At 41.2% G+C, this 20,553-nt stretch overlaps 1 protein-coding gene across 4 annotated transcripts in view; it reads right to left on the bottom strand.

The window, feature by feature from the left end:
* Nucleotides 1-20,553, bottom strand: part of PYROXD1 (pyridine nucleotide-disulphide oxidoreductase domain 1) — a 56,930-nt gene that overhangs the window by 17,400 nt on the left and 18,977 nt on the right. For 2 of the 4 annotated variants that reach the window (XM_080661247.1, XM_080661249.1), the window contains exons 2-4: nucleotides 4,648-4,962; nucleotides 1,899-1,979; nucleotides 994-1,113 (exon numbers count right to left, since the gene is read on the bottom strand). In XM_080661247.1, the coding sequence (XP_080517373.1) occupies nucleotides 994-1,113; nucleotides 1,899-1,979; nucleotides 4,648-4,788 (342 nt within the window). In that variant the 5' untranslated portion in view covers nucleotides 4,789-4,962. The remainder of the gene's footprint in view (nucleotides 1-993; nucleotides 1,114-1,898; nucleotides 1,980-4,647; nucleotides 4,963-20,553) is intronic. The other 2 variants (XM_080661250.1, XM_080661248.1) reach the window with 1 other exon arrangement.

The following is a 20,553-nucleotide window of genomic DNA, read 5'->3' on the forward strand; positions in this document are numbered from 1 at the left end:
GCCTAAAGCTCAGTTGAAGATATTGTTAATCACCTGATAATATCCTTTTCTGAGACTGCCTTATTCCTCACACTACCTTGGTTTTGGCCTTATATCATTTTGGACTATTGCAAGCCCCTTCTAATTTGGTTGCTGGCTACTAGCCACTTACTTATTCTTGACAATGCTGTCAGATATATCTTCTTCTTTTTTTTTAATCTTTATTGAGATTATTATATATCTTCTTAAAAGAACATCTATTTCATCATTCCTGCCTCCATTTAAAATCTCTTTACTATTTTTTTCATTGATTAGAAACTGAACTCAATTTCTTAGCATGACATAAAAAGCTCTTCACAATCTTATTTACTTATTTCTCAGGCCCTGTCTGCCAATCTCCTTTACTTAGCCCCACCCAAATCCCATTGACCACCTCACTGTTACACATGCCCCTTTTCCTTTCTTTTGGTCTTTGAAGATGCAATCTCTTCCTGGAATGCCCTTTGCATCTATTAATTCACTAACTATTAATTCACTCATATTTTAAAACACAGCTCAAATATTACTCAATCTGTGAAGTCTTCTTAAATATCTACTAGCAGAGCTTTGATAATATTTCAATGGCTGTGCTTTTCACATGTCCATATAATTATAGGTGTGCAGGTCTATATTCCCCATGACACTGAGAGCTCCCAGGAATAGAGTCCTTATATTATTGCTTATTCCTTACATTATGGTGCCTACCACTTAATGTAGTGCCCAGAAAACAGTGGACACTATATAAATGTTAATGCTAATTTGAAATATAAAACTTAAATGGCAAAACTAAACTAATTACACAATCCCAATAAACCCACAAAAGAGTGTAAATTTTTCTAGTAATGGAAATCAATGTCACAAAATTTGCACTTTGGTGGGACTTTGGTGGTGGTATAGGTGAGTTCAAAGGAAGTCAGGGAAAAACCTCACCAAGATTTAACAGAGCAAAATGTCATTAAGGAAAAATTCTCTTACATGTTCTTCACTCTTCAGTTGCTTCACTCCACATTCTATAACTTTAATGTTGGGAAAGCGGTTTTCTAACATGGTACTTGGTTGTTCTTCAACATCAAACTCTTCCAATACTTTAGAAATCTGTATTAGATCAAAGAGTTAAGAATATATGTTAAAAACTTTTTCAAAAATTCTAAATAATAAAAATAGTTTCATTTTTTTCTATAGATTACTTAGTTTATGTTCATAAAACAAGAAAGTTGGTGAACTACACAAAACAGAGTGGAAAAAAGGCTAGATTTCACATTTTAAGACTAGAACTCAAAATACTAGTCCTACCACTCTTGGGCAAGCCTGTTAGGTCACCGCCTTAGTTTCCTGGATCAAAAATGTTTGGAGACCACTCTTCTATCATACTATGACCCAAATGATCTTAAGACTCCTATTATAATGTTATGACATACGTAATATAAATTTGTGGAACTACAAAGTATTCTGAGATGCCTATTATACATCTGCAATATTATCTACAAGTGTAAACTTGGCTCAGAAGCACTTCTGATTTGTAAATACACATGTACACACATATTTATAATAAAAACATACACACGTACATATTTGCATTCATTTTCAGATTTCATAGCAACTTTCCCCAAAAGAACATTATTTTAAATTTTCTGAAAAGTAATTCAGAGTGGGAGGGAAATGATAGGAGGAAAAAAAGAGGACTAGAAATTCAATATCATTCTGGGTGCTTTTGGTACTCAATCTGAATAATTCTAAACTTTAAACTACAATTTTGAAATGAACATCCAAAGAACATTTGTCATTTTAAACAATTAAAATAGTACAATTATACTACCTGCTATGCAAGTTACTGCAATTTTTAAAAATTAGTAGTAAGGAAGTTATACAAAGATTCTTACCTGCTTGAAATTTGTAACTGCTTTAATAACAGGAGAAGCTGTTACCAGGAGAATCTCTTCTGATGGAAACTGAATTGCCAACTTATTAAAAAAAAAAAGTAGGAAAAACATGATAAATAATTTTAGCTATTAGTATATATGGCATGGAGTGTGAGAAAGGGATAGTACAATTTTAATAAAGTTATTAACCTAGGAAACAAATCATTGTTCCTCATCTAAAGTTTCCATTATCCTGAGTCTTGTTCATATTTATGGGGTAGTGATTAGTAGTGTTCAATACTGTGGTATTGGTTAAAATGAGTAATACATTTATACTAAATACTAACAAAGATCTGAATAAGAAAAGTGGCATAAAGAGGTATTCCTTATTTACTTAACCTATTTTATATGCCAATTTAAAGTTATCATGAAGAGGGTAAGGAGAAATTATCTTCCTATTAACAGTTAAACCAACTTCTATTTATTGTAAAATATTTTAATTTGCTTTCAGTAGGATGAAATTACAGCAAACCCTAAATAATAAACATTTAGAATCTTAGCCCTTTTCCCAAGCGCTTTGGCATTCCCATCCTGCCTCTTCCAAGGGCCCAACCAGCAGATATCCTGGAAAGACCAAGCCATTTTAATATTAGCCTTAAACAAAATATGGTGGCTTAACCTGCCATTGTTTCGTCATTTTTCTCTAGCTTCAAACCTCTCTCTTTCTCACTTTACACTTCTTGAAAGCATTTTCCTAACTGATGCTCCAGTTCCTCAACTCCACCAATCTCTATTTCTATCCCTTTTACACTATTAAAACTGAACATATCCAATTCAACTATACATCCTTAAAACCCATAGATTTTTTTAAGTATCACCTTATTTTAACTTTCTACAGTATTTGACAATATCACCACTCTGCCTATCTTTCTTTCCTTTGTGTATTCTGTAATTTTCCTCTGCCTTTAAAAAATATATATATATATTATTGATTTCAGAGAGGAAGGGAGAGAGAGAGATGGAAACATCAATGAGAGAATCATTGATTGGCTGCCTCCTGCACGCCCCCTACTGAGGACCACGCCCCCTACTGAGGACCACGCCCACAACCCAGGCATGAGCCCTTGACTGGAATTGAACCCAGGAACCTTCAGAGTGCAGGCCAAAGCTCTATCCACTGAGCCAAATGAGCTAGGGCTCCCTCTGCTTTGTCTCCATTTCTAGACAGGCCCCTCAAAACTTCTTTATGCTATTAAAATCACCTTTCAATTGGCCTTCCAGTCTCATATTAACCAGCTACCCCTGCCCCACACATTATAACTAATCAGCTTTTAAACTTTTTCATTGGATCACATTACTCCATTGCTCAAAATCACCTATTTGTAAGTTCCTGGTAAATTTTTAGCCTGACTTATAAGATCCTTTATGATCTGGTCTCTGCCAACCTTCCCTGGCTTCATCTCTGGTCACCTTCCCCAAGCACCATGTGCTTTAAATTTTGCTGCTCCCAGAAGATGCTACGCTTCACCTGAGGTTTGCTGTTGCTTTCCTTTGGAACATCTGTCTTTTCTTGTTTAAGTGGTGAGCTTTTACTCATTGTTCTACACTGAGACAAAGGTATATCGCCTTGGAGAAAGGATACCTCTTCCCTCATTTACTCCCTACCAACTCAACTGGCACCCCTAAGATAGCAAACACACCAATGAAATGATTTATTTACATGCCTCTTCACTAGGCTGTGAATCCCTAAAAAGGTACCATGCTGCTTATATCTGACTAATCAGCCCTTAGTACAGTGCCTGGATCACAGGTGTTGACTTGGTGAATAAGTGGAAAATACACCTTAAGATTAAAAGTTTAGCCCAGCTGTGATGGCTCAGTGGATTTAGAGTCATCCCATGGACCAAGAGGTCCTGGGTTCGGTTCCCAGTCAGGGCACATGCCAGGGTTGTGGGCTCGATCCCCAGTAGGGGGCCTGCAGGAGGCAGCCAATCACTGATTCTCGCCCATCATTGATGTTTCTCTCCCTTTCTGAAATCAATATATATATATATGATTAAAAGTTTAAAAGTCTTGAATTTCTTGTACCATTTCTTATTACTTCTGAGGTTGTTTATTTCAAGACAATTTAGTCCCTTTTAGAATATTAAAATACATATAGGTGTAGATACATATGGTCTCATTATTCACTATAAGCAGAAATGCATTCCCTAGCTGCATTCCGCATATACCTTGCGGGTTTTTTGTTGTTTTTTTTATAAAACATTACTAGAGATGAAATATTTTCGATCTTGGGAGTTCAAAGTACAGGAAACGTACGTAAGGGTTCGATGCACCAAGGACCTGGCACCTATGTGGAAGCTGCCTTCAATCATCAACTGACAAAGGGGGCTGAATTTTCTAAGCACTTAACTAGTTACAAGGCCTCCGGTCTGCTCGGAAATTACTAGGCCCAGGTCCTAACAACTTGCTCTCTCCCCACTGTCCCCCCCCCCCCACCCGCCCCCCAAATCGGCCAGGCGCCTCAGGTGAAGCTTGCGAGGTACTGAGGACATCAAGGGCCACTACGCAGTCTCTAATACCTGGGAGCAAGCAGGAAAGAAAGCGGGGGGTGGGGATGGGGGAAAAGCGTCTATAGAGGGACCAGGTAGGAGGACCGGACTTTCTACCTGCTGGGGATGCGGGGGGCGGGGGGGGGGGGGAGCCCGGAGCGCCGCCACCTCCGGGGTCTAGGAAGGCGCAGAGACGCCCGTCCGCCCGCCCGCCCTACCTGCTCCGCACAAGTGACGCCCGCGATGCCACTGCCCACCACTATGAACTTCCCCGCCGACGGGGGAGGGCGCGCGGCCTCCATGTTCCAAGACTTCTGAGGGTTCGCAGACTGCCGCCGGGGAGCTGCGGGAATTTGCATTCCCAGAGAAGCCGTGGGCCCGCACCGCCACTTCCGGTGTCTGATCCTGGGAACCAGAGCTACGGGTGCCGAGCGGTTCACACTTAGTCCCTTCGCCAATTGGCCGCGAGCTGCGTGCTTCCAAGCACTGAGGCATCTACTTGATGACCGGGCTTGATGTGACGGTTATTACATCTGAATGTAGTTTTCCCACGTACATTTGATAAAGAGAAGATAGAAAACAAAAAGTAAAGAAGATGGGTGGCCAAAAGAAGCTTAGCGAAGTGTCTAAAAACCAATGATCTCACGAGGCAGAGCGTTCTTAAAATAAATGAATTGCTCTGATATTCTCACAGGGTCCATAGAAGGTTCTTGGGAAACTCACTCATCCTTTCCCCGCAGCAAACTCTGAAAGTGCATTCCAACCTAACATAGCATTTCTCTGCTGTCGGACCATCTAGCTAACCACATCTCTTTGCTGTTAGCTGAATGGGGTGCCAGTTCCTGTGACCTCAGATTCCTGGGCTACAGGTAAAGCTCTCCACATACACGCCTGAAGTCTTCCTCCCTTCTGCTAGGACAGGGACCAATGCCAGGACTGTGAGTGTGCTGGAGCTGGCAAGGGTGGGGGGATTGTTTCCTACAAGCATGTATACAACTTTCTCCAAAAGGATCTTTATTGCACTCTTCTGCAATTTATCAATGAATTCTTTCCTTTCCCTTGTATAGCCTCAAGGAATAAGATAGGTTAACATTGGAAAAGCCAGTTTTATAATCTCTTTGCACTCCCCTATTTTCTGATCTTTCAGCATAATCTAGTACCTTTTGTTAAAGGCATTGATGTACTTGGTACTTACTATATTGTTATTAGCTTTTGGAACTGAACAAACTAAAAAAATCACATTTAAATACACGGTATACCATTTTTGTTCTATAAATATCTGATTTTGCCCTTTAGAAAACTGGAAGCATTTCTTAAACTATACCCTCACATCCCAAAATTCAATGTATCAAGTCCTGCCAACTCAGAAATGTTCCTCAGTTCCCTTATTTTAGTTTTTATTGTGACTGCCCTCCGTTAAGCCTTCTTCTCCCACTTGGACTATTAAAAGAGGCTCCTCATAGGCCTTTCTTCCTTGTCCTCTGCTTCTAATGTGCTCCTACGCTACCCTAAGAATTCCCTTACTAAAAGGGAAATGTGGTTACTTTTCCTCCTCACCACTTTTCCTTCTGGCATAATTCCAGTTTCCTGAATACATCCAGGCTTGTCTCTTCCATTCCAGGCTATCCTTCCCACCAATAGAAATCTGTGAATCTCTGAACAGCAAGCTCAAATGCTACCTTCCCCATCATTCTTAAGCAGAAATAATCATGTTTATAGTACTTTATTGCATTTAAGAATGTTTATTGTGTTAGAGATGGGTGTGTTCCTATTGAGCTTCCTCTTTAAGGAAAGGGAGTGTATTTTATACACTTTGGGTTTTCACTCAGTCATTAGCCAGAACTGTGTTATGTGGCCATTTCAGCTACCAAAGTGTCTGGAAAAAACAGATATTTTAGGTAGCACATCCCAGTCAGGTTTTTATACCCACATTCCACAGAAATAGATCAGTTTTACAATTATGTATCCTAGATTTTTTTTTAAATGTCTGCTCAAAAGCAGCACTGAATGATTGAATGCTAATATTATATCACATTTTCTGCTAGATTTTGGTCTACAAATTTATATATACTGAGTATCTACTATGTGCTACTTACTGCCCTCATAAAGCTTACATTCTAGATCAGTAAGTTGAAATACTTAATATTCTAAATCACTAAGTTCAAACACTTAGCATTCTAGCTCAATAATTTCAATTATATTAGTAATTTATTGTTTTGTTTTGTTCCTTGAAAATGTTCCTCCTAAAATTTCATCATTCTGATCCAGTAAAATTTATACTCTCCATTTTTGCTGCACGGGAATTTCTCTTCATCGTCATCACAGAAATTTCATTCACTTAAGTTGGATCACTTGTTTCCTAAATCCAATGACTTACTATTTTCCTTGTTTTACATCCTCACTTGTGATGAGTATTTCTGGTACAAAATGAAAAATTGGGGCTCTTTGCTCAAATTTCAGGAGGGACAGCAGTCCATTAAACCAAGCCTGGGGCCCCATGAAGCATGAGGCCCTGTGTGACTGCACGGATCACACATCCATGAAGCTGGCTCTATTCTGAGGTTTTGGAAATTATAATCTAAAAATTATCTACTCCTAATGCTATTTCTGCTTGGGGAACAAATAACAGAAACTTGATCTGAGGAAAAGATGACTTATTTTGGAGGAAAGGATGACTTATTATGTTTTGTGTGTATGTGTGTGTGTGTCTTGGATTCTGTATCCAGAGGTGCATCATTTTCCACCTCTGCTGTAACTGTGGCTGATAGAAAACGAGGTCTGCCCTTCCTGCTGAACACTGCCTGACAGATGAGCCAATAACTCTGGGTGAAGTGAGCTCCGAGGCTCAAGTTACAAGACATCTAAGAGCACAGTCATTTGAAAAGAAAACAACAGATTAGGTTATAGATACAAAAGAAGGAGAACATATAATCTATACTAATAAAAGGATAATATGCTAATTAGACTGGATAAACCAGACATCATTCTGGACGTCCTTCCTGACAAAGCCGGGTCTCAGGTGCCTGCGGACGGCCCAGGCGAAGCTGCCCAGAGGTCCCAGCACTGCGGCCCCTTTTGCAGAGGCGGCAGGAGAGGGGGCTGTGTGTCTTCTAGCCCCTTCTGCAGAGGCAGCAGCGTGGCCTGGTCCTGGCACTGCAGAGGCTGGATGGGGTGCGACCGCGGTGCCTCAACCTCCCACAGCCCCTCTCCCAGCTGGCCTGGCTCCAGATCGCCCCCCTCCCAGTGGGCGGGGGGTGGGGCCAGCACTAAGAAGCAGTGAGCCCAGTTTCTGGTTGAGCTCCCCCCACTGCTGCACCTTCCCCTCCTCCCCCCCCCCCCCCCCCCCCCCCCGTTAACCAGAAGCCGGGCTCACATCTGGCCAGCACAGTGGAGGTGGCAGGTGGCGTGAGCCTCTCCCACCTCCACGGTGGGTGGGCGGTAAGGAGCAAGGGGTCTTGGACTGCAAGAGCTCTGGACTGCAAGAAGGATGTCTTACTGCCAGCTTAGGCCCGATCCCTGGGGGTCCTGGACTGCGAGAGGGCACAGGCTGGGCTGAGGGCCCCCCTCCAGTGCATGGATTTCATGAGCCGGGCCTCTAGTAAATATAATAAACAAGATAAATAATAAAGAATGATTATTAACAAGGTGAAGTAAGAGCAATAAGCCACAAAAGGAACAAAAGAGGAAGTTAAATCTGAAAAATAACTGGCAGAATGAATACAGTAGAATGGATAAAAGATCAGGTTGAGGAAATCCTTCAGAAGGAAGTAAAAGACAAAAATAAAAGGAAAATATAAAACAAAAGCCAATAGACAAGGAGACTAGAAATGCTAGTCTCCAAGTGTAAGAAAAATCACCATTTTCCGCTCCCATGTCTTTTGTGTGTCTCCTTTTCTTTCACAGTTCGACCCCATTTACAATACATCTGACACCAGATATGGTTGTTGTTGTTTTTTCTCACACCAAGCAGCTGTCTCTGACCCCAGCTGGGTATCCCACAATTCAACTCAGTTCTGATACTACCTACCCAGAGGCAGCATTGAGATCTCACAGGTTAAGCACTCAGTACCACAAAACTGCTCCCCGTTCAGATGCCAAGATCAGAGGTTCCAATACCCCCTCCTTGGGGTCAATTTACCACAGTGGCTCACTGAATCCAGGCAAACACTTACATTTACTAGTTTATTAATGGATATAGATGAACAGATACCTAGTGTGAGGTCTGGGAGGGTCCTGAGCTCAAGAGCTCCTGTTCCTATGGAGTTGGGGTGTGTCTCCCTCCCAGTGTGGATGTGTTCGCCAATCTAGAAGCTCTCTGAACCCCATATTCTAGGGATTTTATGCTCGCTTCCACACATAAGCACGATCAGTTATTAACACCATTTCTCTTCCTCCCTCCATTCTGGAGGATGGGGTGTAGGGCTGATAATTCCAAGGTTCCAACCATGGCTTTGTCTTTCAGCCCCCAGCAGGAGCCAACCAGGAACCCCCCCAGAGTCCCCTCAATAGAACAAAAGATGCTCCTAGTGCTCTAACCATTAAGAAATTATAAGGGTTTCAGGAACTCTGTGCTCACAAACCCACATGCTTATCAAAGGGAAAGTAAATAAGTGCAGTGCATTCATCCAATGGAGTTCTATGCAGCAATAAAAACAAATGAACCACAATGATATACTATGCAACAAAATGAATGGATTATAGCAAAAAGTGAAAAAAATCGAGTCCTATCAAGTTACATATAGTCTGAAACTCTCTGTATAAAGTTAAACACATAAATGAATTCATTCTCTTCTCCCCTCTTCTCTTCTCCCCTTCCCTTCCTCTTCCCACCCCCCACCTCTCTATCTCATTGAAAAACTACATAAAAATGAAAGTCAGGGATTTATGAACAAAAGATTCACAATGAACACAACATTCAGGTGGATGGTTACTTTGGACTAGATGACTTTGGATCTAGGAAGTAGCTCAATGGAGGAAACCATATGGTAGACAAGTAGTTTATTGACAAGTGTCTAGGTTTCATAAATAAAAACATACCAGGCATGGACAGTGATGAGCACACGTTGTGAATCAAGGAGTATGATGAATCAAATTCTGTGTTTCTGAGTTCCATAAAAGAATTTCTTTTTCCAAACACGGGACTTACTAAAAGGCTTACTGTGCACATTTAAAAACAGGGCACAGAAAAAGTTTACAAGGGACCTTGTTTGACTAATTAGCCCTCACTGGGAGGAGAGAACTGGTGCAATGTGTGAGGAGAACATGCTTCATGTCTGATGTTCAGGGGGTATGAAAGAGCAGGGCATTGCCTCTGAAGAAAGCCTCTGTACAGTACAACTCAGAAATAGAACCACGATCTCAAAGGCTATGTTCAAAGGTGAGTATGGGTCACCAGCCACACATGCATTCATTCCAATGTTTTACAACGGTATCTGTTTAGCCTATATGTCCCAATTTTTACTGGAACTTCTGCTGACTACCACAAACTGGCACTACTGCTCCCAGAAGCCTTATTCTCCATCCCGCGTCAGCAATAGCGTTTTCTGTAAAGGGCTAGATAGTCAATATTTTAGGCTCTGCAAAGTGTAAGATGCTACCACAACTATTCAAACCTGCCATTGTAGTTACGAAAGCAGCCACACGTAAATTTTAAATAATCGACTATGGCTGTGTTCCAATAAAACCTGAAAGAGGCAACAGACTTGGCCCCAAAACATAGTTTGTTGAACCCAGTTCTATACTATCTATTCTATCCAATGCTTAGTCTTTTATGGTGGTAGGATATCAATACAGCGTGCTTGCCAACGTGGTGAGATAGTATTTAGGCCAGCCTTAGGGTTAAAGTAGCCACTTTTTTCTTTCTTTCTGTTTTGCCACATCTTCTAATGTGAGAAGAAACAGAACTCTTGACAATGGAAATAGTATCAAATGACACTCTCCACAGTTGCCAGTTTGAGATGAGGATTTGAGGGAAAGCAAACAGTAAAAAGAGTTAGAAGCTTTTCTGTTGTCTTTGGGGAGCCGGGATTATCAATGCTTTCAGAACCTTAGATGCCTTTCTGGGGGGATCTGAACACTGTCTACACCTTCACTGTCTATTTATAAGTTTGAAGCTGCTTGAAAACAGAAGTAAGTTTTATTCTACCAGTCATTCAGAAAATGTTTTAGGATAGCTTTGGGGATCTTTGGACAAATTTTTTCCCATCTTTTTTTTTTTAGAGTGGATAACAAGCCCAATCCTCGCAGTTTAGCACTCTGTCTCTTCTGTAAAAAACAAACAAACAGACAAACAAAACTCCCACTGAAACGCTAACCAAAATCAGCTTTCCTGATTCAGATGCTGGCCTCGAGCTTTTATTTAGCAACTTATAGGACCAGTATTTTCAGCATGATATGGACCACCCTGGATTTCCCTCCGCAAAGAAGGGACTGGGATGCTTTTTTTTTTTTAAATATATATATTTTATTGATTTTTTTACAGAGAGGAAGGGAGAGGGATAGAGAGTTCGAAACATCGATCAGAGAGAAACATCGATCAGCTGCCTCCTGCACACCCCCAAATGGGGATGTGTCTGCAACCAAGGTACATGCCCTTGACCGGAATCGAACCTGGGACCCTTCAGTCCGCAGGCCGACGCTCTATCCACTGAGCCAAACGGGTTAGGGTTGGGATGCTTTTTCAGTGAACAATGTAGGGTGTCAGGTGGACTCCCCAGGCGTGTGTGGAGGAGCTCACGCAGAGGCCTCCGGGTTCAGCATCACATGTGGTAAGACCTACTGAAAGTTACGGAATCACATTACACATGGGAGACAGAGCTGGGGAACAGTGGCAGTTTAAAGGGCTCTGCGTTTCAGTGCTGTTGAGGGAGGGGTGATGACCTTGGGTAGATAGTTATTCAAAGTAGAGGCACTGTTTCTGAATTTTAAAAGGCGGCTGATAGAGACAAACAAAAAGAGTGGTCCAAGAGGCCCTTATCCATGTTTAAAAAGTACTTTCCCTATAGTTTTTAAGTCCTTTGGCTGTACAGTAACAGCTAATTTTATGTATGTTGGGCAGGCCCATCGAAGTCAGGAAAATTATTTTGTGTACAATCTTACCAGAATAGAAAAGGTACTAGAGAAAATAATCGGGTGCCAGACACATTGCGAGCCCTCGTCCAGGGAGTTGCCACAGAGTTTTCTAAATATTTCCCTTGTGCAAAAGCTCCTAGAAAACTTCCATCGGTACATTCTTCCGTCTGTCTCCCAAACACATTCTGAATGTGTGCAGATCTCTCCACCGCCGGTGCCAACGCCCTTCTCCAAGCCACTGAAGATCTCGCGCCTGGACCTTTGCAGTAGGTCCGGCTCCACTCTTGCTTTTTGTGTCCCCCCTTTTCTCTCCACAGCGGCCAAACCGATTTTTTTTTTTTTTTTAGAAACACAACCTTAATCAAGTCATTTTCCTGCTCACATCTTTTAATGGCTTCCCATTTCTGATAGAACACAACAAACTCAACTCCTTGCTGTGTGCACAGCTCTGGGTGTGATCTGGCCTCTGCTCAGCCTCCCTGCTTCATTGTATCCACTTCTGTCCTCTCCCTGAGCTCCCCCTGCTCCCGCTACACCAGTCTCAGCAATCTGCAAGCACACCATGTTGTTCGTTTCTGCCCTACGGAAGGTGGCTTCCTCCTGGGGCTCTGGTGAGGTGACAGGAGGGATCACCGCCTCATGATCTCCCACTCGCCCCCTGCCCACTTTTGAATAATTCCCAGGGCAGCAGGATGGTGGACATTTTGGGGTCCATCCTTCTCCAAAATTAAACAGTTGAAAACAATGGGAGAAGTCTCACTCGTTGAGGCCGTGGAGCAGTACAAATTATATCTGAGATTTACTAGGTATTCTCTTGGGTAGATAGAATACATTGTAGAAAAAAGTGTTCTGGTTTATTCACACACACACACCCCTCACAGCTTTCTAAATATATTTATTAAATAGGCCTAGTAAAGGGAAAATATTCCCTCTTGATCTTGATATGCTGACTTGGTTTTTTTTTTCCCCTGCCTTCAGTCAGAACAAACAAAACCTATGAGGTAGAGATCTAGACTGTTTTACTTATTATTATGTCCCTTGCGCTTAGAATAGTATTTGGCATGAAATAGACACTCAGCAAATGTTTGCCGAATGAAAGGACAATAACTTCAGCTATTGCCTGAGGTAAGTGCTGTAACTATCCTATAGCATAGCTTGAAAAATGGAGGCTAATGAACTTGTCCAGAATCACAGCTAGTCAGAGCTGGATCTGGGTTCTTTTATTAATACATTTTTACTGACTTCAGAGAGGAAGGGAGAGGGAGAGAGAGAGAGAAACATCAGTGATGAGAGGGAACCACTGATGGGCTGCCTCCTGCACACCCCACACTGGGAATCGAGCCCGCAACCTGGGCATGTGCCCTGACCGAGAACTGTGACCTCCAGGTTCCTAGGTTCATGCTCAACCCTTGAGCCATACCAGCCGGGTTGGATCTGGGCTCTTAAAAGTTGGAGCTTTGAAGCATTCCATACCATTCGTATCAGGTTTCCCCCTTTAAAATGTCAATCCAGGCTATCCTCTCCAGTCCGTCCCAAATTCCACCTGAATCTGACCACCTCGGTACCTGACTGGGCCTCTAATTTTTCACTCATCCAAACCAGCTAGCAAGTTATTGGTAGAGTAATTGGTAATCATTGGTTTTCTCACATCAGTCTTATATACAAAAATGTTGGTGCTTCCCCCAAACGTTGATGCTACCCTATAGAAGGAATGTTCCTGTCTACAGCAACCCTATGCTCCCAAGTCTATGTCTACTGGGTGCCATCTTTTCTGAGGTTATCCAGCTACACAAAAACTTTAGGCTCAATTTTTAAGCATCTTAGTTTACTAAGTTAATAAATCAGCAAGTCTGTGGTTTTTCTTCTTAATCACAAAAGAAAAAAATGGAGGGTTGGCACGTTAAAGAACGTTAACTCATTAACTGAGTATTTCTGTAGACTTTTGACATGATGTGATAGTATAAGCCATGGCAACATAAGGGTTAACTGTAAAAAAAAAAAAAAAAGAAACAAACAAACAAAAAAAACCCCCACTAAACCAGCAAGGAGGAGCTTCTGGCTCCAAGTGACTAATCTTTTCTATAACCTGATTTATGCAATCCTCGGAGCCAGAGAAACTTTACCAAAGGATTAAAACTTATATAAACAAAGATCCCTTTATTTGCAGCTCTGATTCAGAGCAAGACACTCCGGCTTACATGTGTGCAGAGCTTTATTCATATTGTTTACTCAATATAGAAGTTTTTAAAAATCTGATGATCTTACAGTATTGAAGCAGCAGTGAATGAAGATGATGGTGAATACTAAGGTAAAAGAAATTAATGTATTTGGGTTGTTGTGGGTTGCAATTCAGTTGCTTTTATGTGGGGAAAAAAATGCAAGGTAGATTTAAAACTTATTTACCATAAGACCCTTTGGGTTTTCTAATTGCCTTGTCTATAATTTTCTGAGAGGGACAACAATTTTATTTAATGCAGGATCTTGTAAGAGTAATAATATTGGTTTTTCACAAACAAACATATGGCTATATACTTTGAAGTACCTACCATATATTACATTTTCACTTACACAGGGTCTAGTTATGGGCTCAGTTTTGTACCAGTGACTAATCTATTTTTTTTTTTTTTCTTGGCTCACGACGTACTGTGTTAAGCAGATTACTGTTACAGAAGGTTTAGTATCTCTCATAGCGGTATGGCGGACACCTGCAAACTTTTCAATTTCAGAGCAGGGTGAAGTGTTCTTTCTCCCGACCTTAAGCCTAGTGAGCATGGCTTTAAATCTGTTCGGAGTGCACTATGTTTGTCCTCTGTAGTTTGGAGAACACAGGGGACTGGTATCTAAAAGGTAAAAGGCTGTGGGTGGATCCATCTGCTGGGAGGCAGAAAGAAGAAAGGGCTCTATTTTACTTTATTTATTTATTTTTAAATTTCATTTTTAGAAAGAGGAAGGGAGAGGGAGAAAGAGAAAGATATCGATGTGAGAGTGTAACATCACTTGGCTTCCTCCTGCATGCCCCCTACCAGGGATGGAGCCTCCAACCCGGGCTGAGAATCAAACTGGCAACCTTTCAGTGCATGGGACAATGCCCAACTAACTGAGCTACACTGGCCAGGGTAGAGGGCTCTATTTCATTTTTTAAAATATATTTTATTGATTTTTTTACAGAGAGGAAGGGAGAGGGATAGAGAGTTAGAAACATCGATGAGAGAGAAACATTGATCAACTGCCTCCTGCACACCCCCTACTGGGATGAGCCCACAACCAAGGTACATGCCCTTGACCGGAATTGAACCGAGGACCCTTCAGTCCGCAGGCTGACACTCTATCCACTGAGCCAAACCGGTTAGGGCCAGAGGGCTCTGTTTTAAAAGTACTGGCACCCCCGTCAATGTGGGCCAGCCAGAGCTAGTTTGGGGTTGTCTTAGCTATGGACTGATTGGATTACACAGAGCAATTTTGAGACCTCAGTTGAAAGAGGCTAAAGATGTGTGCTGCATGTCAAAATTTGAAGAAGTTGTGTGTGACTAGTCAGATGAGGTGCAAGGTGCATTTACCCTGCCAAGGACACTGCAGGTGACATTAGGACTGAAGGATGGGATCTCCAAAGACCCACCAAAGTGGCCATGAGAGTCAGCTTTAACAATATATTTTTATTGACTTTAGAGAGGGAGGAAGGGAGAGAGAGATAGAAATATCAATGATGAGAGAGAACAAGCGAATGGCTGTCTTTTGCACACGCCCACACTGGGGACTGAGCCTGCAACCTGGGCATGTACTCTGACTGGGAATTGAACCATGACCATGGGTTGACAACTCAACCACTGAGCCATGCTGGCTGGGCTGAGAGTCAGTTTTACATACTTGTCTTTGACAAAGGAAGCAAGGATAAAATTTCTTGCCTCCATAACTCCTCCCTTACAAGTTTCAACTTCGGAGGAGACAGAAGCGGCCTGTTCAGTTGTGAGGGAAGAGATGGGTGTGTGGGGTGGGGAGAGGTTGGGAGAGACTAGGAAAGAAAGCAGAGATAAAACCTGGACTGTCCCGACGGTAGGCGTTGGATATGTTGTAGTGGGAGGAAATAAATTTTAATTTAAATGAAGTTCAAAGCGAATTAGCTATATTAATCTTGAAATGAACTTTTTTTGTGGGACTAAACATGACCAGAGGGTTTTTTTTTTTTTTCCTTTTTATTTACCTTTTGAAAGTCAACAGAAAGAAGTAAGATGTGTTTGAAATTCCATTTACCATCAGGAAAGGAACTGGCCCCATAAAATGAATTTGATAGAAGAATAAGGCTATTTTCTGATATCACCACAAACCTCCTATTTGTTTAAGGCACTTGAACCTGCAATCCATTTCTAATGCAAATATTGCTTGCAAGCATAAGGTTGCATTATTTCAACTTTAATGTCTTTATTCAATAACACATCCCTTTCAGTAAACATTGACCTTCTCCTTAGAAAGACACCAAGATTATAATTTTGTCTTCTGCAGCCCTCCCTTCATTTCAGTATACTGTGATTGGTTTTTCTGCTTAAATGTTTTCTACACATACATATTTCACTTAAATATTTCCTAAACAAAAATATTTGCCATTTAACCTGGAGACATCTTTTGTTTGAATCATGGGAATAGATTTAGCTTTTGAGGCATGTCATCTGTTGACCAAACTCAAAAAGAGTTTTGAAGGCTTTGGCTAGAAAGAAATGATAAATATTTAATCAAGGGTCTTTATAGTTATTATTATTTAATGTACTTTATTGATTTTAGAGAGAGAGAAGAAGGGAAAGAAATAGAGAGAGAGGGGAACATCAATAAGAGAGAAACATTGATCAGCTGCCTCCTGCACACCCCCTATTGGGGATCGAGCCCACAACACGGGCATGTGCCCTGACTGGGAATTGAACCCGGGACTCCTTGTTGCATGGTACATCAAGGGTATTATGGTTTGCAAAATGGAAATGCAGCGAGGCAAAAACCTGGGAGTATTCCAAAGAAGGAAAATTAAGAGTTCTTATACTAAGAAGTACATGATTGAGAATGATCAATCCTGAATTCTTAGGGTTAGGATTAGTCAAGGACAGTTATCAGTCTGATGTCAGACGGTCTGGAGAATGAATTCCAGTTGGTCTGGAAGATGAACGGCAGGAGATCTGGTCCCATCTGGTGTTTTGGACAACGGATGTTAGTTGAATATCATGAGATCTGGAGAGGTGAGTCCTTCAAAGGATAAACAGAGGGTTATCTGGAAGTCTGGTGTAAGTCCAGGTACTGACACACATGAGTTGATATATACCTAAACAAGACCCAAGACTGGAAGGGTCAGAAGTTTATGTTCCCTGGCAAGTTAGGACAAGAATAGAATTGTTTCTTCATGTCTCAACATTCATAATGTTAATAAACTCATCAGCTGGTTTAAAGTGACTGAACTTTTTGTATTCCCTTATCTTCACTCTTTTCTCACACCAATTCCATAGAAAGGGAATTGGTAAGGACAGTCAAAGCATGTGAATCAAATTTGGGTTACTCTATAGAGGGAGGAAAATAATTTCAGAAGTTTATATAGCATTTTAAATCTGCAAAATAGCCATTTATTTCGTACACGAGAGGAATTAAATAAAATTACATGTCCCATATTTGGAATGAGGACAGAAAGTAGAAAATGTCTTTGATGTTAACTTAGTACAGATACTTAGAGCCAGAACAAAGACAAGATGAAACTTAAGCTTGATAACTTCTCAGTTATTTTGTCTAGCAACAGGGGCAACGGGAGCTACCAATTATTGAAATCTGCAATATCAGGCTCTCTGACAAGCACTTTACGTTATTTATCTCATTTTTTATTGTATGTCTAATCTTCTTAGGATCCAGAAAGAGATTTAGATAGCTCCTATTTGAATCGATTCTAGGAAGTCTAATGATATCTACCTAGATGGTCCCTTGGCAGTTCCAGAAGCCTCAGAGATACTTGGGCTTTTGGGATAAAAGTGAGAATTCAGCCCTGCCAGTGTGGCTCAGTGGTTGAGCATTGACCCAGGAACCAAGAAGTCATTTGGTTCTCCCTCCACTGCCTACCAAATTCATTATGGGGCCAGTTCCTTTCCTGACACTCAATGGAATCTCAAACAGGTCTCATTTCTTTCTGGGTTGATTTGTGTTTTTTTTGTTTTGTTTTGTTTTGTTTTGTTTTTTTGTTTTGTTTTGCTTTTGTGTAAATTGTATTATGAAGTCTACTCTGTAATTTTCTTCCGTTATAGTTTCTACCTGTGCGCAAGAAAATGGTTGCAAATATATGTAGGCTCCAAAGCCCGACCAGAGAAATTGTAAGGCAACCAGGACTCCTTTAATCCTTTTCCCCCTCTGCTCCTTTTCCCTTTTCTTTTCCTTATAGCTCACCCCTTCCCATCCTTCACCATGTTTTCTCGTTTCCAGGTACCTATCCTGTTTCCTAGGGCTTTGTTCTTAGCTAGCTATTAACTATTAACTAGGGTATTAGTTGATAATAAGGATTTCCCCTTTTTTGTCTTTTAATAAGGAACTCTTGAACTAAATGGCCCTTAAAACGCAAAAGAATGAATTTCAAATTATGGAAAGTGATGGGGGTTAATTTTGGGCAGGAGTTCAGCTCAAGATATGTTGCCTATTGCTTGTTCAGATCATTGACGCTTCTGAAAATAGAGGAATGTATTCAATAAAAGGAAGTGAATTATCAGACCACACCAGAATACAGTTTTATCACAGCTATAGCTGTGTGTGGGACCACAGCCTCCTAGCTTTCATGTAAGCTCACCCTAATTATTTCAGCATTTCAATTGCATAGGCACCATATTCACATGCTTATAGGATAATCAGGCATTATGCCTATAAGATGAAGATATATTTTTAAATTTAAGTCTACAATTTTTGATAAAATAAGTTTCCTTTTTATAAGGCTTATATTTTAAGAAGTATTCAATTTTAAAATTATTGAATTTATTAATTATAGTTTGTTACAAATGTGGTAATATTTGTGGCTACTCTATTCTTTCAGAATTTTAGAATTTGCTATCATTCCTCTAATCTACTTACAATCCAGGTAAACTCTGCAAGATATGCTGTTTCTACATTCTCTATTATTTCCTTTTTAGTATTTATGGGCTGCTTCTTACTGATCGTAACCATTGTTCTAAATAACAAAAGGAATGTTCCAACAGGGAAGAGGTGGATTTTTCTGAACCTCTATCTTGTATGATTCTGTCAAAATCTTGTAATTCTAGAAGTGGTTATGTAAGACAAATGTCCTTCCATCATTGGTTATTAGAACTGGAAATATATATAGTGATATAAATCCTACTTAGGATTTAGGTAGATTGTTTTCATTATTCTATTTTTCTTTTTGTTTTTTTGAACTTTTTTCCACAATGTTTTGAGCCCACTTTGTTGCCTATCTGTCCTTCTTGTCTTTCTCTCTCTTTTTAAATCCTGTTTATTTGCTATTAATAACAAAAATACCCACTATTATATCTGATCTTTCCTTTGTGAACAGTTACTGTGGCTATAATAGCTACCTCTGATTGAACACCAAAGATCTGTCAGGTACTTTGAATATTTTATTCCTTTTCTTTAATAAATTAATCAATTTAATAAAATCTTACAATTATTCTCTCTTTTTTTATAAAGGGAGCACAACAACCACACTCTATTAACTTTATCACATTGTATTAATCACCCTATGTAATAAAACCTTAATATGCAAATGACCGAACAGCAGAACGACTGGTTGCTATGATGCACACTGACCACCAGGGGGCAGATGATCAGTGCAAAAGCTGCCCCCTGGTGGTCAGTGTGCTCCTATGGGGGGAGCGCCGCTCAGCCAGAAGCTGAGCTCACGGCTGGCAAATGGCTGGCAAGCACAGCGGCTGTAGTGGGAGCCTCTCCTGCCTCCACTGCAGCGCTAAGGACCCCTCGGGAGATGTCTGCCTGCCAGCTTAGGCCGGCTCCCCATGGGGAATGGGCCTAAGCCGGCAGGCAGACATCCCCTAAGGGGTCCCAGACTGCAAGAGGGTGCAGGCAGGGCTGAGGGAACCCCCACCCCGCCTGCACGAATGTCATGCACCGGGCCTCTAGTCTATAAATATAAAAGTCTAAGCAACCAGCTGACCGTTCGACCATCAGACCAGTAGCTATGACATGCACTGATCACCAGGGGGCAGATGCTCAACACAGGAGCAGAAACCACAGGCATGGAAACATGAAACAGACTGATGAATCTCAGAGGGAAGGGGGAAAGGGAGAGGGTGGGAAGAGATTAACCAAAGATCTTATATGCATAGTAGAGGCCCAGTGCATGGATTCGTGCACCAGTGGGGTCCCTCAGCCTGGCCTGTGCCCTCTCGCAATCCAGGACCCCTCGGGGGATGTTGGAGAGCTGGTTTCGGCCTGATCCCCGCAGGCCAGGCTGAGGGACCCCACCGGTGCATGGAGCCTCTAGTAACTTTATATTAACCTTTACTCATTTATTTAATTTTTTGTTCATTACTCATAAAATACATTTATTTCAACTATTTATTGAGCACCTGTTATGTGCAAGTAATGGGTTTAAATATTGTGTGGACTACAGAGATGACTCATATATATCCTTGTCCTCAGGTACTTTTCAGGCTAGATGAGGAAATAACACCTGTCCATGCATAACCAAAATACTAGGTAGGAGCTGTCAACTTCTTCAAGGTATTCTCCAAACCCCAACCACAAAAATGATATCAAATACAAAAGTGAGCTCAATAAACATTTGCTTAGTGATTGAGGAAATATTTGTGTAAGCTAATATCAGAAGAGTCTATGTAAATCCTGAGGTGAGATGAAAGGATCATGAGAAGTTCCTTGGAGAATGTGGCATTTGGGAACGCGGGTATAGACTCCCAGAGGGTGAGAGGAGGGTATGACAAGGTGAGAAAACTGTATGGGCCAAGGTATGGAGGTGCATGAATGTGAGGTGTGAAACATATAGGAGGTGACGGCACAAAAGGGAGCAGTAGCAATGCGGGTGAAATGTAATGTGAAGTCCC

This window comes from Plecotus auritus (assembly GCF_963455305.1).
Source record: "Plecotus auritus genome assembly, chromosome: 3".
In the NCBI taxonomy this organism is placed as follows: domain Eukaryota; kingdom Metazoa; phylum Chordata; class Mammalia; order Chiroptera; family Vespertilionidae; genus Plecotus; species Plecotus auritus.